This window comes from Ammospiza nelsoni, chromosome 6 (assembly GCF_027579445.1).
Source record: "Ammospiza nelsoni isolate bAmmNel1 chromosome 6, bAmmNel1.pri, whole genome shotgun sequence".
NCBI lineage: Eukaryota > Metazoa > Chordata > Aves > Passeriformes > Passerellidae > Ammospiza > Ammospiza nelsoni.
The window spans coordinates 42905349-42928998 of record NC_080638.1 but is presented as its reverse complement, the minus strand read 5'-3'; the positions used below and the strand labels follow the sequence as shown (position 1 = coordinate 42928998).

General features: G+C 52.3%; 1 protein-coding gene across 1 annotated transcript; it reads left to right on the top strand.

Moving 5' to 3' along the window:
* Window positions 1-422: 422 nt before the first annotated feature.
* On the top strand, window positions 423-18257 carry ISM2 (isthmin 2). Its single transcript, XM_059474745.1, has 6 exons — window positions 423-911; window positions 14683-14943; window positions 15433-15814; window positions 16579-16719; window positions 17205-17282; window positions 17740-18257. Exons 1-6 carry the CDS (start codon window positions 771-773, stop codon window positions 18255-18257), a joined length of 1521 nt encoding a protein of 506 aa, XP_059330728.1. The 5' UTR covers window positions 423-770.
* The last annotated feature ends 5393 nt before the right edge of the window (window positions 18258-23650 follow it).

The following is a 23650-nucleotide window of genomic DNA, read 5'->3' as shown; positions in this document are numbered from 1 at the left end:
GAGCCCCGGGCCGGCCGGGCCCGCCGCGGGGGCAGCGCGCCGCGGGCACCGCCGGGCGAGGGGCGGCGGCCGCGGCCCGGCCATGCAGCTGCCGGGAGGGGAGGAGCGGGGCGGGCGGTGGCGCCCCGGAGGGGGCAGCGCCCGCAGGGAGAGGGGGGAGGTCTGGCAGCGCCGGCAGCCTCCGAGCGGGGCAGGGGCGCGGCGGGGCCGTGCCCGGGGCAGGCAGCGCCGGCGGGCGCCCGGGAGGGGCCGGACCGCGCTTCATGCGAGCGGAGCCTCTCCCCGCCGAGCGGCCTCCCGTCCGCCCGCCGGTGCCCGGCGCTGCCTGCAGAGCGGCGGCAGCACCGGGAGTGACTCGGAGAGGGGAGGAGAAGAGGAGGAAAAGAAATCGGATTGCCGAAAGGATTAGGAAGTGGGGTGGGGAGCCGAAGCTCTCTCCCTCCCTCCCCGCACACATTTGTGAAGCTTTTCAGAGCTACCCTTCAGCATCAGTACCGGCAGGCGACCCGCGGGAGCCGCGACAGCGGAAGGTGCTCGGCAAACTGCAAGAGCGATCAGAGGGAGCGGAGTGGCCCGGGCCGGCGGACCCTGCCCGGCCCCTGCCTCCAGGACACCGCAGTTCCCGGCTCCGGTGGCTTATATATATAAGATACATATATTTCTACGTTTTTACTGCTCCTCTCGGAGGACAGGATTTGGAGCATTAAAGGCGGGCGTGCTGCCAGACCGCCTGCCCTGGACGTGCGAGGTGGGGAGAGAGGAAGGGAGAGATGCCTCTGATTAGAAGGAAAGTCGTGCTCATCCTCGGATTCGTCTTCCTGACAACTTTCCTGGCTGCGGTGAGAGGGCTGCCCGTGAGGGGGAAACCGCGCGGCAATACCCCGAAGGAGAGGAGCTCCAAGCTGGCGGAGGTAGGGCGATCTTTGGGGAAATACGGAGAGGTGGAAGGGTGCTGGGGCGAGCTCTTCCTCAGCCTCTGCACCCCTCCCATGCCCGGGAGAGCTGAGGGGGCAGCCGGGCACCTGGGGCTCCCTCCCTCGGAGGCAGCTGTGCATGTCGGACGGGAGCAGCATCCAACACGTGTCCCGCGGTTCGGCCGCCCAGAGCTCCGGGCAGAGAAGCAGCAGCCGGGAGAAGCAGGGCCCCCCCATTCCCCTTATCGATGGCTGTTTCCTCACTCGCTGAGGGACGGAGCCCATTCCTGGCCTGCGGGATTCTCGGGAAGCCTCAGGTCTTTGCACTGCACAGACGCTGAAGGAAGGGGGATGCTTTAGGCTTCCTGAGTTCGGGGCCGAGTGCCGTGACACAGTGCCCGGGAAGGTTGGTTGCCTCCGGCGGCAAACATCCCAGGTGGGGGAGAGGGGGCCGGCTGCAGTCGAATTAGCAGCTGGTGCCCTGCCAGGAATGCCAAATCTCTTCTACCAGAAACACGATAGATTTCAGCCACCATCTCCTCTCCCTTCCCCTCCGAAACGCTCCTGGGGCAGGTTCCGGAGCGGCCATGCTCCCTTCTCGTCCCGGCAACCTGGCCCTGGCAGTGTCCCCCGGGGCAGGCGGCCTTGGAGCCCCCGGGCCGGGAGGAGGGGATGGCCCGGGATGCGCCTCTCGCTCCTCAGAGCGCGGATCCTGGCCCGCGCTCCGTGCCCAGCGGGGATCGTGGCAGGCGATGAGGGACTGGTCAGACTGGGAACCAACTGGTGCGACCTGATGGGGATGACAGGAACGGAATGGAAAAGAAACCACCGGGGAGGGCGGGTAGTAGGGAAGACTATTGGATGGTTAAAAGTTATTTTCCATCTTGGAATTGTTCTTTGGAGAAAAAGTCATTCAGGAGTAGAGCTGTGTTTAAAAAGTACTCTTTGAAAGAATGATGCTGCTAAAAGTAGGTGAAATGAATGATTGAGAAAAGTGGTGATAGGAGGATTTTGAGCAGGACAGTTCGAGCAGCTCAGTCCTCGCTGGCGACACACAGTAAGTAGTACAGAAAGCAGCAGATTTGATCTCCAGTGTCAGTCAGACTGGGAGAGGAGGTGCAAAGTGATGGGGATACACCGTATTGCAGATTAATGCCAAAACGGGGTCTGATCTGTGGAGGAGTCATGCCGGCAGCTCATGTTGGATGCACTAAACTCCATTCCAGCAAGAACTCCAGGGCACAAGTGTGAGGAGGGAATCTGCCACTGAATGCTTGGCCAAGGGGCAAGAGAGGGCACAGGCTGCATCCAGCCAAGTACCGCTACTCAAGCCTGGTGATGGTTTTGAGTGGAGTGTGGACTGAGCCGATGAAAGAGAACTGCTGGGGATGATGTGCTGTACTGCTGGTAATATCGTGTTGGTGCTGTACTTTGCTACCGAAACTTCAACTATAGATGTACATGCTGGTTCAATTGCCAGACAAATGTCAGGCAGAGTGACCTCAGACTCCAGCTGCAGGAGTAGGGATTTACCCTTGAAATCCAGGAAGGTGTTGCAGTCCTGTGGCAGGGACCAAGGATAGGGACAAGCTGTCTGCTAGAAAGTTGTGCATGCCCTCACCACGGGACTGTGCAGTGAAGTCTCAGGCTCCTTTTTATCTGACATCTGAAATCCACGGGAGAGCGTGTGAGCTGCTGTGAGGCGCGGTTTGTGAATGGCTGTGAATGGGGAGCGTTGTGCGGCCAGCCAAGGATCACACACGGCACCTTCACAGCGCCGCCTCTGTCCCCGGGACCTTTGCTTCTTGCAGAAAGACAAACATGCGAGAAGGGTGCAGGCGAGGGTTTGAGGGTGGAGGTTAGCAGCAAGGAGGAAGTTGGAGAATGGATTCCTCTGGCAGTTTGTTGGTGCACCCTGCATCCCTCAGAGTACTGGGGCACAGCTCCCATGGCAGGGAGGAAGCAGTAGGTGTTGGCATGTGTCTGCTGGCTGTGTTTTGGGGTGAAATCCTCTGTTTCTGGTGCATGCAGGAGACAATTGAGAGTAGTCATGCCCAGCTGTTTGAACTAAAGCAGAGAGCACAAGCACAGCAGCATGGTGGTTAAAAAAACTCCAGAGTGATTTTGGGTCACACATACAGATGGTTCCTGTTGCAGCACTGATCCATCCTGTCTCTATGGCAGCAGGGCAGCCACAGCTGGAGTATTGGTTACACTACGGGTAATGCCCTACAGATGTGGGTAGAATGAAGGGGGCTGTGTGGAGAAAAATAGAAATGACAGAGCAGAGCAGATAGACAATCAAAGCCATTAAGCAATTACATAACTTGGACTTTTTAAAATTTAATGACTTTGTTTAAATCAAATAACATATTTCCTTGGTTTAGAACCGAATGGGATTTTTTGTAATCTGTGCTGAGCCTTAGAGCTGCACTTCAATACTAAAATAGGTTAGAAAAAATCAAATAAGTTTTTCAGTAATTTTTTTGAGATATAAAGTGTTCTTATTATGATAGGAAGGATGTAGGGAACACATGCTTTATTTTTGGGTCTTAGCCTTATGAATGTGTCCGAAATCCTGTACCTCAGTCAGGATCCAGTATTTCCAGCCATTACCAAAGGAGCAAGCACTTGTGTTTACACTGTCTTAGCAATGACACAGGCCAGCAAAGTTTTGCCCAAATTAAACTGTGCTCAGCATAAACAACAGATGTAGTGAGAATATTTTGCTCTTTCTTCAGCCTATTTGACTAGAAGTTGAAAAGGCAGGATGGAAAAGTTGAAAGGCAGTTTTCTTTCCAAACTGTGACTTGACTCTAGCAAGAGAAGGTACCTGCTCCTTTGGAGGTTTGTTGGTGATGTTTGGGAAGGCAGGCGGGTTCAGAAACAGCAGACAGGTGTACAGCAGGGGTTTAAGAAGCACTTTTGCAGGTTGGATGTGTCATACTTTGATGTGAGCAGAAATGTAGCAGGATGGAGCACTGAGTTAAGTGGCTATTCATATTTGGGTAACAATACTTGGAAAAGCTTGTGTCCCTTGTGGAGACAAGGTACAGCTCATCACATCACTTAATGGTTCATTTCTTTATGAAGTCAAGAGCTATAAATGAAAAATATGTTTTTATAAACTGACTGGATTTCAAAATATTGGCCCTGAACATTGTTAATAGATCTTTGGATTCTTTCCAGCTGATACAAATCAGTTACAGTGCTCTTCTGGTAAACAGAAAACAGCCACAGTACTGTCATGCTACAAAGGTAAATGTTCAGAGTGATTAAATCTATGTGAACTGACACAAGAGTTTCAATAGTTGTGTATAGGAATAACTGTGATGACAGGAATGATGTGTTGGAGCATCTCAGGGGGCTGACGGGGTGAGCAGAGCAAGCCAGCAGTGTTTTATGGAGGGTCCAGGGCACCCAGTCCAGCTCTGGTGGGCTTGGTGGATGCTCTTTTGCAGGAGGGAGCCACTCTTGGGAGAGCAGCCCAAGAGCAACGTCAGCAAACTCCCCAAATGTTACTGCAGGGCTGGGACAGGGGGCAGATACAGGCTGGAACTTGCTGTTGGATTTCCCCTGGTCTGAGGCTGTAAGCAAAGCAAATCTGGCATCTGCGATAAGAGATAAAGGAAGGCAACAAAAGAATATCAAGCATAGCATAAAGGCTGAGTTGGCTGCAAATCAGTGGGTTTGTGCAGCGCCTGATATGACTGGCTCCTGGCCCCTGAGAAATAAGGAAACAAGTAACAACACTACACATTATTTACTGGTTAAACCAGGCAGTGACAAAAGCAATAGGAAGCTACTTGTAAAACTAAAGGTCTACACCTGATTAAAAATCATTTAAGAATTAATTGTATAGCAGTGATGTGATGCCTGGCCAGAGATACCAGCAGACAGAGGGTGAAGGAGCTCCAAGATGATGTGGTGTGGCTGTCCTAGATTTAAAAAGTGTTAAAGAGGAAGAAATCTCAGCTGGGCTTGAGCGGAGTTTGTCAGGAGGCTGTAAGTGGGGCTGGCCCTGTCTTTGGGGAGCCCCAATGTAGCCCGGACACGTTGGTTTGGGGAGAGCACGGGGGTGCTGGGCTGCACAGCACAGAGATCTGCGGGGCTGCCCCCAGCCTCCCGCCCGGCTCTTGCTCCTGCGGGGCCCTGGCCAAGAGGAGCATCGCGGTGTCCCCGGAGCCGTCCCGCCGTGCCGTGGGTCCCCAGCCCTGTCCCCCGTGTGTGCAGCTCCTGCCGGGCAGCTCGGGAGCGAGCAGCTGCCTCGGTGCCGGCTGCCTGCACAGCCAGATCCCAGCGCCGCTGCGGGCTGTGTCAGTAGCAGAGTCATTTTGCCTGAGGATGTGCTTTTTACCTTTTCATTTCTTCGGCAATTAAGCGTTCTTGTCCCTGGCTTTGTCCTTGGCGGAGGTCGGATTTGTGGGTACAAAACGTTCACTGAAGCATCCTTCCGCTCTGAAAGGGGCTCTTTGTGCGCAGGGAGGTACTTCGCCCTTTGTAGCAAATTCCCTTTTGAGAAGTGCCAAATTATCTTAGTCAACACAGTTGAAAACCCTCCCGCCCTGGGGCTGAGACAGCAGCAGAAACAAAGGAGAGCCGGGTGTAGGGAAGCTGCCCAACAAGGGGGCTTCTTCCATTTTCACTGCACAAATAGGTCTGCTGCGTTCCCATTGTTCCAATCAAAGGGGTTCCTGTAAAAGGCACATGTAAGGGGAAGAGATTAGGCATAAATCGCCCCACAGGGTATTGCCCTACACTCCCTCTGGGTTCCCAAAATTGTCCGGCTCGTGCAGACCCTTTCCTCAAAGACAGTCAAACTGGGGAACTCATCGTGCCTCCAGCCATGATCCTCCCGGTGGGGTGATGGAGGGAGCGTGCTAGAGAGTAATTCCTGCCTTGCTCTTGTCAGTGTTTCAGGGGCAGGGAGTGAAAACTGCTCCACAATAGCAGTAAATACTCTTCCTCTCAGAATAATCCTCAAAACAAGAAGCCTGATACTTCCCTTAGGGGAGCCTGAGGACAGTCTGAGCTGCTGACAAGCCAGCAAGGTGTACCTGTGCTGTCCAGCTCCTTCAAAGCAAATGTTATCAGCCAGAGGCTCAGGTTTTGTATAATGTACTGGAGCAAGGAAGAGATTGCAGTATATTTCAGTGTTAGATCGGATTTGTTTCAGACAGAAGCTTGCAAAAGTGCAGTGTAAGGACTATTTTTTGTTTGTTTGTTTGCTTTGGTAGAATGTTTTTTCAAGGAACCTTCATTGGGCAGCCTGATGCTTTTATGTGGCTGCATGGTGTTGCTTCCAAGCAATTCAGTGTCTCCATGTTCCTTCTGTGTAGGGACTCTGGGGGCTTGTCTGAGAAGCTGTTTGAGATGTGCTTTCATCTCAGGGCTTAGGACATGAAGACACCAAAACTATGGTGACCTGCCTGGCTCCGAGTCCTAGGTGGGCCTCGGCACAAAGGGCACCAATGGCTCTTGGGGTTCAGGTTGGTTTAGTCTCTAGGGCAAGGATAGAACTTCAAAGGAACAAAATGAAGTCAATTGCTGCCTTCTGCTGTGCCCTGGCACCACAAGACAGGCACAGGGTAGAGACCTGGCTGTAGATGGCCAGGAAACATCCATGATGCAGGGAAGAGGTGGTGATGCGTGGGTTTATCTTGGATTAGGGGCTGGTGGTTGGCCTGGTCTTTCAGGCTCTTATCTAGCACTCAGGACTTGGGCTGCAAGGCATGTGTGGGAACATGTCCCGAGCCAAGAGAGCCACTACCACTTGTTAGGGCTTAACAGGAGGCTGGCACATGGCATGGCCTTCAGGTGAGCCCCTTCCACCGCAGCCTGGCAGCCCTGGCCTAGGGTGAGCAAGGCAGCCCCTGAGCCCCAGGTGCTGCTGGCTGAGGAGGCAGTGTTTGCTGGGTGGCTTGGAGGTGCTGTGGGAGTGCCCCATGTGGAAAATCAACCTCTCTTTGCCTCCCCTGGGATGTCCTCTCTTCCTTAACACTTTGGCACTTCCTTCTGCTGTCCTCCCTGCCCTCCCCTTCACCTGCAGCCATTCCCACAGCAGCCAAAATCACAGGGAATTCCAGCTGCACTGTGCCATACCATGAGCTCCTCCATTGAAACAAGGTGTTGTACAGATATCTTCATGTATGCAGTTCCCAACACTTTGGGAACTTTCTTCCTCTTGGAGACAATGTGGTTTTATTACATGCTAAGGCCGCTGGCTCCTTAAAATCAAAGCTGCCTGGGGGGGAGTTGAGCTGGACCCCAGGCTGGGGAGCTGCAGCCAACACCTGGGGCAGGGACTGCTGGCTCAGAGTCAGCCCAGCTTTGCCCCTTCAGGAGGACGAGATGCAGCGTCCCTGCCTGGATCCCTTCCTGTGCAGGGCATAGAGATACTCCAAGTCTGGCTCGTTTTGTGAGCCCAGGTGCCCATTTTGTCTGCTGTTGAAGGGATCCCTGGTGGATTCGCATTTGTTTGGTTGGATGCATTCCTTGCCCCACTGCTTGCATGGAGGGGCAGCCTGTGCACCCTTTGTGGGACAAGGGGAGCAGGAGCCCCCTGCACTCCCTCCTGCCTGTGATTCTGATTCCCTCCCCACCTCTTCTAGCCGGCAGGGGGAGGCTGGTGTTGATCGGGTCCTGCCAGTTTCTCCACCTGCTTTGCACTATTTGGGGTTTTCTTCCTCTTGCAGTTCTGCCTGGGCTGTGGCAGGCAAGGAAGCAGCAGCTGGAGCAGTGGGAGAGTTATGGTGTGCAGACTAGCGAATGCAGATCTTTAGCTGGAACAAGTTAATGGTTACTGAAGCACATGGGGTTTAGAGCTGGAACAAGTTAGCAGCTTGTTCTAGACTCCCTCTGATGCACTGGGAGTTTATGCGTATTGCTGCTGAACTGTGTTAGCAGAAACCACATGCCCTAGCAGGAGCATTTGCCAGAGAGCACCAGAGGATGTGGATCTGTTCATCTCTCTGGGGACCTCTCCATGCAATCTCTGTGGCGGCCTTGCTCCTGTACCCATGACTGAGCCAAAGTCTCAGGATCTTCAGGTAATGGGTGCCTTGCCACCAGCTCTGTCCTTGCAGCAGGCACCACCCATCAAGAACTGGCCCCTGGGACCTGTGTGCTTGGGCAGGGTCTCTGGTGCAAGGGCAGCCCCATCTGCTGTGCTGGGATGTATCAGCACTGCCAAGGATATGCTCCAGCTCCTCCATTCCAAGGCCTGTGTGGTTCATCTGTATAGCAAGGAGACCAGTTCCCCTTGGGGGCAGGAGGGGAGAAGGAGCTGAGCTGTGCTGAACCGTCTCGAGAGCCTCTCTGAGTACAGCATGGCGGACCCACATGGATGCCTGGCCTGGCCACACCTGAGGAGTGTGTCATTTTCTTTGTGTGCAAAATAAGAGCCTTGCAGACAAAGAAATTTGTCTCAGTGTTGAACAGGGAGAAGATGTTTATGGTAGAGAAACATCTGCCAGTGAAACAACCATGATCTGCGTGAGGAGGTCAGCAGCTTGGCTGAGGTGAAAGGCCACAAGGCTGCTGCTTTTCCTCCTTGTGTCACAAGTGACAGGGGAGTGAGGATGCCCTGGGCAGGTTACTCATGAGCACACCCACAGGAAAGCTGACTGGTGAGAGGAGCTGGGCTGTGCCAGTGGGGTCCATGGTGAGGAGTGTTCTCAGTAGCCTGGACAACCTGCTCATTTTTGGTCTTGCACAAAGCCAGCTATGCTGTGTCTTTGCTCCTCGTGGTGCTGCGTGCTGCTGCTTCTCTGTGCTGTGCTGTCTTCTGCTCCAGGGCTGGCTCTGCCTCAGGGGCAACTGAGTCACCGACCTTGGAAAGAGTTCTGAGATTACAGTTGTTGCAACTGTGAGACATGAAAATAAATGTGAAACATGAGGAAGCCTTTGATGCTGCCTCCTGCAGCTCCCTGCCCGAGACAGTTGGAATGAAGCTAGTTAGAAAAGAAAGTGATACCATATGATCTGAAGTATTTTGATAACTGAATGAAAATTATAATCACGAGGGCGTAATAATTATCTGCACAGCCCACAGTTTGCTGCTGGCTCCTGCTGGTCTGTCATAAACAGGATCTGCCCATGTAAGCATGATAACCAAGTGCCTTGTCTGCTCCTTGAGCACTTGTAGAACTCTCCTAAAAGCTAAAGGGAGTCTTTATTAAAAGAAAAGAGCAAACCAACAAAACCAAACACCAATAACACCCCTCCCAGCACCCATGTAAGCTGGTCCTGAGGTGGAGGGGACAGTACAGCATTTGGGAAGTCTGGGTTCTGCTCTTCACCTGTGCCACAGCCCCTTTGTGGGCAGGAGTGTAACCCAGAGCACAAGAAGAGGGAGGCAACTGGAGATCTTCTTTAAATTACCTTTGGCAGATCTTCCAGAGCTCACATGTCAAAATCCTGAGTGACAGCTCCTGCTAAGCCACCTGCCTGTAAGTCTAAACATGTTGGATCTGATGGCTGGGACTGTGGCTCAGAAGGTCTTACAGACAGTAACAGGAACTGAGTGGCATGTTTGCCTTCCCTGTTATCTGGTAGGTACCCACCCAGCTCTTGACACCTCCAGAAGATGCTGTGCTCTGCCAGGGCTCTGGGAAATCCCTTAAGTAGGTGATGAGCTGATGGGTGGCAGGGGTCACTTGCCTAATGCGTGTCCCACGGATTTTCCATCTGGCTGAAAGCCTGCCAGGAGACAGGTTATGTGCTGGTGGATGGTTTATGAGCCAGGAGGATCAAACTACAGCCCTCAGGAGGCCATGGGGGTTTCAGCTGGCTGGGCTAAAAAAGCCCTTTATTTGGGCAGTGCCTCATAGAGGAGAAAGCATGTTCTATGGGAGGGAGGCATCATGGCACACTGCTTCTGTTCCTGGTGATCACCTTGCTGTTCAACCTTGCTTTATTTTAAGGAGACAGCAGTGTTACCTGTTAGCCTTAGAAAAACCTCCCTTTCTCCCATCCCACCAGCAAAAACCATCATGGGCCTTTGTGCAAACTGCAGCCCCAGAGCTAACCTCAGACGTGCTTCCTTCCTTCTAATGCAACCAACCATCCTTCTCCACTTCCATAGCTTTATAGTATGGCTTTATAGTAAAATCCTACGCTGGAGTTGTTCCTACCCAGTTTCAGTCCAAAGATAATTTTTTTTAATACTTTCTCCAGATCCTTGCAGCTCATTTAGGTAAATATAAAAAGAAAATTTTTATGGTTAAAAAAAATTGTACTTGACTAATTCATAAGCAGGCAAGTTTGCAACAGACAGATTTTAAAATAATGTTGGAAAGCTTTGGGGAAAGAGAAGGAAGGTCTATTCAGGAAAAGATCAATAGTTCTTCTGGTGGTTTCTTGTTTCAATACAGCATGGTAAAACTGTTCAAAGGAAACCTAACACAAGCAGTAATGATTAAGCAACAAAAGCCCCCATTCCTTATAATTATAGCTCAGTGTGATACCGGCCTTTAGCAAATACGTCATTTTCTTCACTGCAGTGTTAAAAAGCCCAAAGCAGAGCCTGAATGTTGCCTCGGATCTGACTGCCGTGGGCAGGCACAGGTTCCCTTGGTTCAAGTTGAATGAGTTTATGTGCTCGATAATTGGCTTGGGATAGGTGTGGGTAGAAGCTGCATTCTCCGAGCTTGTCCTGTGCTGGTGACTTGTGTGCTGCACTGGCTGCTGATGCTCTAGCAGTGCTTCACTGCCAGGGGGGTTCTCTCAAATGTGCTTGGATTGGTGTAAGCCCATGATGAGGGGCAGCTCTGCCCAGCAGTCTGTGAGGTTACAAAGAGCACTGCTGTTGGGTGCTCTGGCAGCTTGCAGCTCCTGCAGGGAGACTGAGGAACGTGCTGGAGGGACAAGTACCTGTGGCTGTGTAAGTGGCAGAGTGGTGGTGTCCCTGCTTGCCAAAGTGCAGCACAGCAGAGGAGCTAGTCTGATGATGTTTTCATTTCATTTCACATGAAATGTCATGTCTCTAATAGTAAGAGCTGCAGCACATGAACATTGGTCATTTGCTTCCTTATTCCAGATTTAGTTCAAAGCCTTACAGACATTTCTAGCAAAATTACAAATTTTAAGAGCAGAAGAAATTACTAGAGCCTTGAATTTCTTCCCTGGTGCAGTTGCAGTGCTTATGTGTTGAGCCCAGTCATGTGGGTTTGGCAGTCTCCACAAGAAAAATTGTCACTTTTCTTTTTAATTGTTCCTGTGGTTAATTACCTATGGCATTAAAAGCATGATCCTTATTCCTCAGTTAAATTTTTTTGGCTTTGACTTGGGCACATTGCTTCCTATTATGTGTTTCTGTTCTGGATTATAGTCTCTGGTGCCTGATGGATTACTGCCTTAAAGAACTGGAAAACTGAGTCATTGCTTTCTTTTTTCAGCATGAGAAACAAATTGAATTGTACAAGTCTTTCACTGGAAAAGACTTGTACAAGACTTGTACAAGACTTTCCATCCCTTGAAATGTTTTTGTGGCTGTTCTCTTCATCATCTCCAGATTTTTCAGCAATTCTTATAGAGGTGTATGGTCTAGAAATGGAAAAACGTCAGCTTTTGGTCTCTAGAGCAGTGATGTGTGGCCTTTTCCCACACCTTTTCCACACACCGTGTTGCCCATGTTATGTACAAAGTAGGCATGACACTGGGGTGAATTGCTAATGAGTTATTTCCCCTTCCAAACTTCTCTTCTAAGCTTGTGCCTCAAGGTGTTTCGGTGGTCAATCCTACATGTGGGACAGCCTGGACCATGTGGGAAGGGCTCCTGGGCTGGCAGGTAGGCAGGTATGATCCTGCTTACAGCCTGCGGTCAAAACATGATCTTCACAAAGGGAAATTCCATGCTCTTTCCTGAGTGCTGCCCCAGAGTTTCTCTCAGGTTCCTGCCCTTATTCCCAGCCAGGTAGGATATGCCAAGTGTAAACAGGAACAGCTGTGGCAATTCCTTTTTCAGCTTTTTCCTTTGCTTGGTGCTGGCTGGTTGCAGGAGAAGGTTGGAACTCGGCTGGAAGACACTGATGGCTCCCCAGCGCTGCACTCTGCTTCCATGGAAGAAGGGAGCTGCTGCTGCTGACGAGCTCTCCAATGGTTTGCAGGCTTTCTCCTGTGCTCTACCGAGAGCAGGGGAATAGAGTGTTCCCTCTGGACAGGCAAAGTCTTCTCTTCCCTTAGCCCACTGCAGTGGTTGAGCTCCATCCTTGGTGGCTTTATCCAGCTGCTGCTTGGACAGTGCAGAGGAGAGGGTGGGTGTCATGGAGAGGGGTGCAAACCTCAGGTGGTGCTCGTGGGGCTGTCAGGGCACCCTTGATGACTTGGAGAAGACACATCGGATGCCATGGATCTTCTGACCTGGAGGGAGCACTGGGCCTTCTAAGAGCTTGTTAAATCCATTGATTGACTGTCTGGGGCAGGGCACTGAGCTTAGATAGGAGGGACATCTGATGCAGGGAGAGATTTTAACCCAGCAAGCCTTTGGAGTGATGCAGATGCCAAGAGGAGGGAGGTGTTGGGTGGTACATTGTAGTGACCATTGCTGAAGGGCTCTTGGCCATTCCGGGTGGCCACCCCTGTCATTCTTATGCCTCCAGAGCATCTGGGAGCTGAGGGAGTTCTGTTTGCCCTGCAACATTTTTGCAGCCAGTTCTCCTGGAGCAGTTTTACATTTTCCCTGTGGGAACAGTACTCTGAATTTCTTGAGCTTGTTTGGGCGTAAAATCTGAATTAGGCACTGAGTGTAAATTTGGAGACTTTGAGTCTGTTCCTGGCTTGCTTTCTCTGGTGTCCTTGGGTGAGCTCAGATCTTGTTGCTAGAGAAGATCTCACTTTCCATGTGTATTAAATTTGGGTTGTGTGTGACACGAGCTCACCCAGCCCAATAAGCTCTTTGCAAATTGGGCAGGAACGCCAGCCTTTCCTGGCTGCTGCCAGTCTCTTGTGCAGGGGTTGTGTAGGGCTTGTGCAGCTGGCAGCAGACCCAGCACAGCAGGCAGTGTCATGCAGCCAGCACTGGGACATGGCTGTGTTTGCCTGCTCAGCCCCCTTTGCTGTTTTTGTTCCACCTGAGCTCCTTGCTTCTTGTCAAGGACTCCTGGGACATGACAGGAGACCTAGCAAGGGGCTAAGGCACTGGGAACTAGGCTGAGACAGAGCCAGCATCATCCCCATGCATTCTTCCCGAAAGCACTGTGGTTTGGATGGGGACAGAGGGGGAGCTGGGAGGGGAAGGTGTGTGCAGGGGGGTCTTTCTGCTCAGGTTTGCTACCAGCAGTGCCACAGGAGTCCTCCAGGCCAGGGAGGACTCTCCCGGTGCAGCCCAGGTTCTGTCCTCTCTGCAGCCCTCTCTGCTCAGGGCCCATCTGGTGGAGTCTGTCACCGGCCCTTCCCTGCCTTCAGCCTGCCCTGGGCAGCAGCCAAGGGACCAGCAGCGTCCCTGCTGCTCTTTTCCCTCCCCCGGGGATGGAGGGATCGTGGGCTTTGATGTACAGGGACAGGGCTGGGGACGGGCTGTGTGCGCTCATGAGAGTCTGGCTAGGCTCCAGCTGCCTTTGAAGTGCTCCAGTGATCAGGATGAAAGGGAGGGGAGTCCTTCCCCGAACCATCTGGCTCTAATTGCAGGTAGAAATGCCTCTCTGCGTCCCCCCGCCCGGCTGCGGGGAGGGGGCACTCCGTGCTCTTCGTTAATCCCACGGCTCTCGGCCGGGCTGGTGCGAAGGGTGAGAGCTTGGGAACAAAGGGGGGTTTCAGCTGGGCAGCCAGAAAAAGGCAGACACTGACGGACATGCTGGGAGTGCGGGCACCTCTGCTCCCAGCCTTGAGCTGCGGGGCCCTGCAGACCTTCCCAAGGACGCCCGTGCCTCAGGGGCTTTGCCAGCTGTTCCCGTCTCGGATTTCGTGGGCACCCTGGAGCCTGCTGGCCCCTAGAGTCCCGCTGCTCTGTGGTGCCAGTGCGGGACGGGAACGCAGGACTGGGGCAAGCGCAGTGCTTGGCTGATGCTGCCTCTGGGGCAGGGCTCCCTGTCTGCCAGCCCTGCTCCTCCTGCCATGCATGTGCCATGTGCCCCTGGAGTGGCAGCAGCGCTGAGAGCCACTGGCAGCACTCACAAGTGAGTTTTGTTGACTTGTTTGGCTGGGAATCTTCCCTTTCCCAAAGAGCTAAAGGTAGCTGGGTTGTATCTGCCAGCAATTTCTTTCCGTCTTTGTGCTTGCCTTTGGGCACCATCAAAAATTTCAATTAAGCCTGTGCTGCTTGAAGTCATCTGCCCTAGTACCAGTACCACAGAACAATGTATTTGGGTGAGGTGTTCCCCTTTGTCATAAAGCCCGGGTTGTAAACTTTTTATATAAATATATAAAAGTATTAAACATGATCTGTGGTAACTCTGTGACCAGAAGCAACCCTCACTGTTAACCCATTTCCAGGGACTGAGAAATAGCTAAAAAGGGAGAGTGAGAAGTGGAAAGCCAGACAAGATGGGCAATGGGACAGCAGAGGGGTACAGGGTCATGAGGTTGGGAAGTACCACTCTGAATAGACCTGTAGGTTCAGGTGCAGCAGAACTGAGCCCTGGCACAGCACAGGGCACTTGGCATTAACTTGGTTGATTAAGATTTTAATTGCTCTGCTGATGCTGCAGTAAGATGGGATGGAGGAACTGTTTGGAGCAGGAGACCAGACCCATCTTTGCTGGGTGGTGGTTTGCTCCCTGCCTGCACCAGCACCGTCAGGAGCTGTTCCCTGTGACTCTTCCCCGTGCAGGTGTCAGCGTCATCCGGCCCGCGCTCCGCAGGGCACGAGGAGCTGTCCCCGCCGGGCAGGCCGCGGGGGCTGCGGCGCAGCGGGCAGGCCGGCCCGCGCCGGCACAGGCGCCGAGGGCTGCCGCAGCAGGCTGCCAGGAGCCCTGTGCTGCCCCAGCCCAGTGCTGCTGGCCAGGAGGAGAGCCTGCCCTTCATGCTGGACCTGCAGAACTTGCCGGGGCTGGCCAACGTGGACCTGAGTGCCCAGAACCCCAACATCCAGGTGGGGAGTGGGTCTGGGAGGGCCACGGGGGAATGTGGGTGAGTGCTGTGGTGAAAGTGGTGCTCTCCAGCCTCATTTGGTTCCTTAAGAGAAAAGATCTCATGAGCAGGGTCTGTGTGGCCACTGTCATCTGTTTTCTTGGTGACTACCAGCTGCAGATAGCTGGCATGGAGAAGCTCCTCGACTGAGGAATTTGCTCAGAGCCTTTCCCCTGGCCTCCCCATCCCCTCTTCATAGAGCAGGAGTAAACCCCTCCTTACATGGGTGAGCTCTCAATTTCTGAGGGTGGCGTTGGCCCCTGTGGGTGACCAGCAGCCACCCTGTGCTTCCCACTCTGTCCCTGCTCAGTCCTTTGGATGAGGAGATACCATTTGTGCTCCTCATACAGTCCTGCAGCCCTGAGTGTCTGTGGCCTCTTGGGCATGGTCTGGTGGGTCTGTCCAAGGGCTGTGCCCCAGCTCACTGCCTCGCCTCATATCTGCCCTCCAGGTGACCATTGAAGTGGTGGATGATCCTCAGGCTGAGATGGAGATGGACTTGTTGAAGGAGACAAGCAATGACTGGTCTCTGACATCCTCTGAGTGGCTGTCTCACAAGGACCTATTCTGGCCCCTCTTCTGGGAATACACTGACCCTGCTGAGGGGGAGGAGGAGGAAGATGAAGAGGAGGAGGAAGAGGAGGAAGAGGATGACAACCTGGATGTAGGGGACAGGGAAGAAGAAGAAGAAGAAGAAGAGGATGATGATGAAGAGGAAGATTACACAACAGATTATGAGGAGGAGGAGTCCATGCTTAGTGGAGTAGGTGGTAACTGGGACCAGCCATGGCCCGGGCAGAAAAACTGGATCTTTAAGGAAAAATACAATTACGGTGAGTTCTTCAGCAATGCAGGTCTGCACTGTCCTGCCTGGCCTGCAGCCCTGCAGCAGGCATCGCTAGTGCTCAGCTCCTACTTACAAAATAAGCAGGCATGCCAAGGATAAAGGCCAGCATACTCAGCTGGGGCTGCCAGCAGTCAGACATGCCAGTGTCCCAGCGGGAATTGTCCTTGCATGTAGTCACACTGGAGCATGGGCTCTAGCGAAGGCATGCTCAGATCAGACATACAATATAAATGTTTAATGACAAGTGCTGCTGCCATTGACTCAGGTCCCTGTAGTGACATCAGTGCCAGCAGCCTTTTCCACAGACCTGGGTTCCCCCCAGGAGAGAAGCTGCAGAGATGGCAGATTCTAGTGGGCAGATGGGCTGGGACACCACAGCAGCTCCTGCCTGCAGCTTGCTGGCCATAACCCCAAAACCAGCCAGCCTTTGCTAATATCCATGTTCAGCATCACGGCCAGTGTGCTAGGCCATGTGGGAGTGGGCAGCAATACCTGTTTGTGTGGGTGTGACTGGGAGCAAAGCTGTGAGAATGAGAGCCTTTTCTCAGGACTGCTTGCCTGGTGTTGGCAGTGAGGATGGGGTTGGCCCTTGGCACTGCATGGCTGGGCACCTCCGTGTGCCCCAGGCAGCACTGTCCCTGTTCAGGGATGGAGGCAGAGCTGAGGGAGGTCCCAGCTGGCTGCTGTCTCCCCTGCTGCTAAAGCTTTGCTGAGATCTGTCACTCTCTGCCTCTTACCTGCTATGCACAGACTATGAAGATGAGGAGGAGTGGAGCCCATGGTCCCCTTGCAGCATCACCTGTGGCAGTGGCAACCAGAAGAGGACCCGCTCCTGTGGCTATGCCTGCACAGCGACAGAGTCGAGGACCTGCGATCTGACACACTGCCCTGGTGAGCCCCTGCCAGAACAGTCCTTGGCTACTGTCTGACTTTGATGTGGGCTGGCCCACTGCTGGAGGCTTTACTCATGCTTCAATAATTAGTTATGTTTAATGTGGTCAGGGCTAATGACCAGGGGGCTTTGTTTCCCCAAAGAAGCTATGATTGGGTTTCATGGCTCCATGGGCAGTTGTGTGGGCTGGCATTAAGTTTGGTGTGTGACTTCTTGCACCTCTCTCATACTGGGAGCTTGAAAACCTCTCCTGAGAGGCGTGTTGAGAGCCAGCTCTATCCACTGGGATTTACATAACTAACAGCCTCTGTTGGGCCAGTCTTGCTGCTGGCCCTTCCTTCCAATCACAGGGCCATGTTAACAAAGAAGTGGCAGGAGAGGGGCTGGGAGATGGGAGGTGTCTGGTGATGTGCACAGAGGGAAAAACCACCTTTCTTCCCTTGTTGAGCCAGGTTCTTTGTTTTGTTTTTTTTTTTGTCTCAAGGAGCAGAAGGAGAGATGGTCTTCCCCACAGAGGAGATGCCTTTCAAAAGTGACAACACCACAGAGCTGTTCAACTCAGGTCAGCCTCTGCCTCTGCTTTGCACTGGGGGCTTCAGTGACAGACCTTGGGAGGGTCGTAGCTGGCTGGTGGGGAGGGTTCAGGGTTCAGCCAAGGGATCCTGTGTCTGGTGTCCAGCCACAAGTCACCAAACCACTGCCATGTGCAGGCTTCAGTGGTCATGCTGGGAAACCCAGTTGCTCCCGCAGCCCTGCTACAACACAGCTTTAGGGTTCAGTGGCTGAAGCCAGCCTGCCACATGCCCTCTCCCACAGGGGAATGTTGCCAGCACAAAACCCCTTCCCTCTGTCACTGCCTTGGGGGTGGAGCTGGCTCCAGCTCGTCCCAGGAGCCTGGCTGCTCCTGCCTGGTGGTTGCAGGCTCTGCCGGTGGTGCTGGCATGGCTTCAGGCAAATGGCTGCCGGGTAAAGTGGGGTGCAGAGCGTGCGTGCCCTCACCCTTTTGGTACCCTCCCCAGAGATGGACAGCTGCGAGAAGTGGCTGAACTGCAAGAGCGACTTCCTCACCAAGTACCTGAGCAAGGTGCTGACGGACCTGCCCAGCTGCCCCTGCTCCTACCCGCTGGAGGCCGTCTACAGCGCCGTCAACCTGCGCGACGAGCAGCGGGGCAAGAGCTTCCGATGGCGGGACGCCAGCGGGCCCAAGGAGCGCCTGGACATCTACAAGCCCACAGCACGCTTCTGCCTGCGCTCCATGCTCTCCCTGGACAGCACCACGCTGGCTGCCCAGCACTGCTGCTACGACGAGCACACCCGCCTCATCACCCGCGGCAAGGGCGCCGGCGTCCCCAACCTCATCAGCACCGAGTTCTCTCCGGAGCTGCACTACAAGGTGGACATGCTGCCCTGGATCCTCTGCAAGGGGGACTGGAGCCGCTATCATGCCGTCCGGCCCCCCAACAATGGCCAGCGCTGTGCCGACAACCCCGCTGAGGAGGAGTACCTGTCCCAGCTGCAGGAGGCCAAGGAGTACTAGCACAGCCACTCTCAAAGGGGCCACCACCGCCACTGGCTGTGTCCCTGCGCAGCCTGGCCAGCCCTGCCCTGCCCGTGGGCTCCTCAGTGGTGCCAGGCAAAACGGGGAGGATGCACCGCCTGTCTCGTCCCCTCAGAGGAGTCTCCTCCGATTTCTGAGGGTGCTGGAGGTTCCTGTGGTGCAGGCCCTGCCGTGCTACCCAGGGCAGTCCTGCAGCCCAGGGCTCCTGGCCTGGCATGTGGAAAGCAGCAGGGGCTGGGAGGTATAAAGGAGCAAGGGGCTGCTCCTGTCTGCTTTTGTTCTCTATGACCTTCCGATGCAGCCTGAAAGCTGAGCACAGGGTGAAGAGGGCTCATCTCCTGCTGGCTTCAGAGCACACCTGAGGAGCTGCTGCAGGCATGGCTGCCTGCTCTGGTCTCTACACCTGCCCTGATTTATGTCTGAAACTGGGGATAAGTCTTCCTAGAGAGTGCAGGGCTGTTCCAGCCAGGCATACAGAGCCAGGCCCCCCATCCTTGGGTTTGTGCATGCATGGTTGGGAAGGAGCAGGGAAAGGATTATGGATCTATGGGTCTGGGGGAGTGGGCTGGAGGGGCACTGGCTGCCTGGGCTTGCTTGCAAGATTGCCTAGGCACCAGGGTTTTGGCTGCCAAAGCTACACACAGGTGGACCTCAGAGGAGATGAGCATGGGGACGCCACCTTGTGTGCATTTCAGCCCCTCTGCTGTGGTTCTTGGAGGAGCAGGGTGGTAGCATCTGGGCAAGTCACAGCACTAGCCCTCTACCAGACCTTGGCCCCTTGGCAGTCCCCAGAGGGTCTCAGGAGTACCTGTGACACAGCCCAAAAGAAAGTCCTATGTTTCCCACTCTTAGCCACTGCTCATGCCATTGCTGGTGAGGAGCAAAAAGCACTGAGCCAAGCTAGCCCTGCTCCATGCTGAGTCTGCCCATGTCCCCAGCTGCTCCAGTCTGTGTCTGCCCAGATTCCCACATGGAGGCAGCCCAGACAAACTGAGCCATGGACCCCTCAGGCTCGCTTCCAGGCCAGGCTCACAAGTGTGGCTCCAGAGGAGGAAGACACACGTGCTAATAATGTCAATAGCTGGTGTCCACAGATCAGGGATCGTGATGCTCTCTGTTGACACTTTGATCTTGCCTGGGTTTTATTCCACTTTTCACAGGTCCATGGCAGTGTCTCCCAGCATATTTTGGAAGCTTTTCTGCAGAGAAACTAGGCTGAGCACCTTTGTCCCTGGACATTCAGTTGCTGAACTGGCAGAAGATTTATAGCTTTTATTTAAGAAATTTTATACATCAGGGGAAATAAAAGTCAAGCACATATAAAGAAGAATAGAGTCATTTCTACTCTAGAGGTTTCATGCAAGGCTGCTAGCTATTCCATGTACTTCTGCATGGCACTGTTGAATGAAAAAAATGATTGCAGAGGTCCTTAGTTGACCATCCTGTACTGTCTGTCCTTTTTACAGGAGCTTTCTCCAGCCTCAGTGAATATTCTTGGTCTGAAAGCTCTTTGGGGAGTCTTTCTGGGAGTGTCTTTGTATCTGTTGTGTGTATGTTGACCCATTTGCCTTGGTTACTGATAGAATATTGCATCCTTGGTCATCCATACCTAAGACTTCATAGCTGGTAAAACAAAAGTATTAATGAAGTTATCGCTGAATTATTCTTACTCAACTGTTATTACACCCTCGAATCCCTAGAGTCTGGATATGGGTTCTATCAAAATACAGGCAGACATCATCCATTTCCCAACAGACATGCAGTCTGAGATGCCCAGTGTTCTGTGAATGGTGAGAAGGAAGAGAACCTGATAAGGAACCAGATAAGCATGGATGGAGACCTTGGAACATTTCCATGATCACTGCATGTTCCCTGGCCAAGACAGTCACTCACTAGTTTCTGGCAAAGAGGTAGGTCATGCAGAGATGGTCAGGAGGGGTGACAGTGATCTGGTGGCTTGGTTCTGGGAGCCAGGGAGCCTCAGCAAGAGACATGGAAGCAAAGGAAGCCATGCGTGTCTGAAACCATGGAAGGATGAGCTTGTGAGCTGCAGTCATTCAGCAGAGCATATTTCTATTTGCATGCCATATGGCATCATTAACTTCACCAAACTCCCAGTGGAGTTTATTTACCATCAGTGCAGACTTCTTTAAAGAACCTCCTGTTGAACGTGCCTAGTGTTCAGTATTGGACCCAAGCATGGAAGCAGGACTTTTACAAACAATCTTTCTTGAAGAAGGCTTGCAAAAGCTCAGCCAGTTTGTTTGTTAGACTGGCTGCTCTCTAAGGAAGTGCTCTTACAGTGAGAGTATTACCCAGGATTTTTACCCTCTTCTTTACTCTTTACTGGCTATGTCAACCAGTCTAACCCCCAGAAAAAAAACCTTGTAATTTCTGTAAGAACTGGAGTTCCTGTCCAAGGGCAAGTAAAAAAATTTCTTGCATTGATACTCCCCCCTTCCCTGACGTCCCCACAAAAGCTAGTTGAGAGCCAAGTAGCTGTTCTGCTTTGCTGCCTCTGTGTTTTGGACAATACAGGCATGAACTGGAGCATGAGAAACAAGCACTGTTGTTCCTCCCACAAGCACCTTACTCACCGTGAGGCTCTGCAGAACACCGTGAGAAGAGTAAACATTAAGCAAGTGTTTATTTTTATATCCCATCAAAGATTCTGTCCAGCCTACTGCTATTTAAGTGATGAATCTCTAAGCTTTCACTCCTTAAGTTTATTGGGTTTTTATATATATAATTTATATATATATAAAATGTCTTTTATTCCTACAAAATTTCACAGAGAAGAATTCTTTAATCTGATGCTGCAATAAAGCACTTTATATACGTATATGTCATGCTGATGTCATTCGGTTGTGACTGAAGCATGTGTTGCTATTTGTTTTGGTTGAGAGGGATGATGATGCTATGGTTAACACTGTCTGTCTTGGGTTCCCAGCCTCCGCTGGGGCCCTGGTGGCTTTGCTTCCTTCCCTTAACGTTTGCATTTGAACTTGTCTGGCTGCAAAAGTCACAGGTAAGAAAGACTCTGGAGCCCATGGGATATGTGAAGTTCTGCTTTCAGGGGAGGGAGCCTCCTACAAGAAGACCCTCAGGGTCAGTGCTGAGAAGCAAATGCATTGCCTGTGCCCCAGCCCTGACCTTGGGTTTTATTCAATGGTCAGCCTGGCCAGAGCTGGGTACTGGCTGATGGTCCAGCACACCACAGCAGGGGGGAAAAACCCAGCACCATCCCAGCTAAAAAACTGATTTGGCAAACCACCTCCAGAGCCAGCAGCTAATTATAGCAGGGGGGTTTGCAAAGCTTTCTAGGGATAACAACTTTTTGTTGCTGTTAATTTAGTGAGTAAATCATAAACACTTCCAAGCTCTTGCTGTTTCCAGCTGTTTCCTGTCCTCTCTTGCTCCTTTTGCTTTGTGCTGGCTGCACATCTGTCAAGGCTTAATCTGCTACTCTAGCATGGGACTCTGCTTCACAGCTGCCTGGCACCATTGCTGGCCCCTGCCTTGGGGAGCAGGTGCCTCCTCTCAGTGAAGGATGCTAGGGGCTTCCTGCTGGCCTTCTGCAGCATCAAAACCATTGTTGCATGGAGCCCAAGCCAGGGGTGGCAGGCTGAGCTCCACTCTGCTCAGAGAAAGTCACTCTTTCCCTGGAGGAGCATGCAGCAGTTACTGCTGTGTACATAACATGCCTAATGTGCTTTTGTCCTCTGCAACAAGGTCCTTGCTGTGTTGGATGATGGACCCTGCTGTGAAACTCCTGGGATACAGAAATCCCACAGCCACAGAGGATGGAAGCAGGAGAATTCCTGCCCTAATTCTGCAGGTGCTGAAGGCCTGGAGATGTCACCTGAAATCATACATTGAGTCTGTGGCAGTCTTAAACTCAGTTTTGCCTGCTGCTTTGAGCACAAAACTTCCTGACTGGTTGCTGTTGTCTCAGTCTGCCAGCCTGGACTGGAGCTGAGCTGGACCAGTGTCCTGGCACCCAGCATGCAGTGGTGTTTGTCTGCACACAGAAGGAGCCATGCCCAGATTTTGCTGGGGCACAGGGAGGGTGAGGAAAGCCCATCTCTCAGGGATGAACATGAGATTTTGTAGGAACATGTTTACAGCAACAGAGATCCCATTACCTGATTTTTTTCACGGCTCCAGCTCCAGGAATCCACTTCTTAGAAAGTACACAAAAGCCCAGCTGGGCCCAAAAGGATCTCCTCTGGAAGGAGAAAAGAGAATGATAATGCCAGGAGAGTCTAGCCAAAGCCTGTGCAGCAGGTCTGAACTGCAATGCCTGGTATTAACCTGGGAAAGAGCAAAGTGTGGTTGTGGTCTGTGGATCTTGAGTTAAAACTGTAGTTCCAGAGAAGAAATAAACCTTTCAGACACTCCTGTTCTGGCCTGTGAAGGGACACACCTCACTGTGTAGCTACATTGGTCTTCTGTGCTGGTGACACACCTCTGGAGCAGAAGACCAGATAAAAGCCCCAAACCCTAGCACACTGCAGGTTTTCAGCTGTAGTCCTGCTGACCTCACTTTTCCACTTAGTCAAGATAATTTTTTATTCTAGACTTGTCTCCTAAACTTGTCTTTTAGAGCAACAGTGGTAATGTAATTATTTTTTTACTTTTAAGTTACCAAGTATATTATCTTCTATACCGAAATGTACTGGATTCATTACAGGTTTATTAGGCCTTCCCTTATGTACTAATAAAACTGTTATATAGAGCATTGCCTACAATCTTAAAAAGGTTCAAAGACCCCTTTTGGTTTGTTTGATGGTTGCTTCTTACTCATCTCCATGTGCCTCATAACAGCATAGTCAGTGAGGATCCACCTCTGACTTCCATCACTGTGAAAAATTCACTTCTGTTTTCTGTTTTTTAACCTTTGACTTCTTTAATTTACAGGACTTTTCCCTGTCAGATTTTTGAAGAGCCTTTGGGCCAGAGTATACTGAACCTTGCTTTTCTCCCTAATCTTATACAACTCTCCCTTCCCCAAATAGCTGAAGGACTACTAAACTGTGACTGTTTTCCAGCAATTCCAAGCAAAGCAGAGGTCTGGGGTTTCTCATTAGCATCGTGCAGCTGCACTGGGGGTCAGCTGTAGCTGCAGGAGCGTGTGTCTGCTGGCCGTAGTGCAGTGACCTTCTCTAGCATGACTTAAGGCTCAGATCTCCTTCACCAAGTCAATGTCTGAAGTGGTGTAAGGCCTTAATTGCCATTGCTATGCCCTGTTAGAGCTGGCACAGCCTTAGCACAAGCCTTCCTTCACTGCTGGGCCCGTCCAAGAGATTCACATGTGAACGGCAGCCAAGGCCTGGCTACATTACACAGCCTGGTCTGCTGCTCTGGGGATG

Bases quoted from the DNA above. Each gene is read 5' to 3' on its own strand.
- ISM2 (XM_059474745.1), top strand. From the start codon at position 771: ATGCCTCTGATTAGAAGGAAAGTCGTGCTCATCCTCGGATTCGTCTTC. The intron at 912-14,682 runs GTAGGGCGATCT...TTCCCCGTGCAG, and splicing joins GGAGCTCCAAGCTGGCGGAG to GTGTCAGCGTCATCCGGCCC. The intron at 17,283-17,739 runs GTCAGCCTCTGC...TACCCTCCCCAG, and splicing joins CACAGAGCTGTTCAACTCAG to AGATGGACAGCTGCGAGAAG.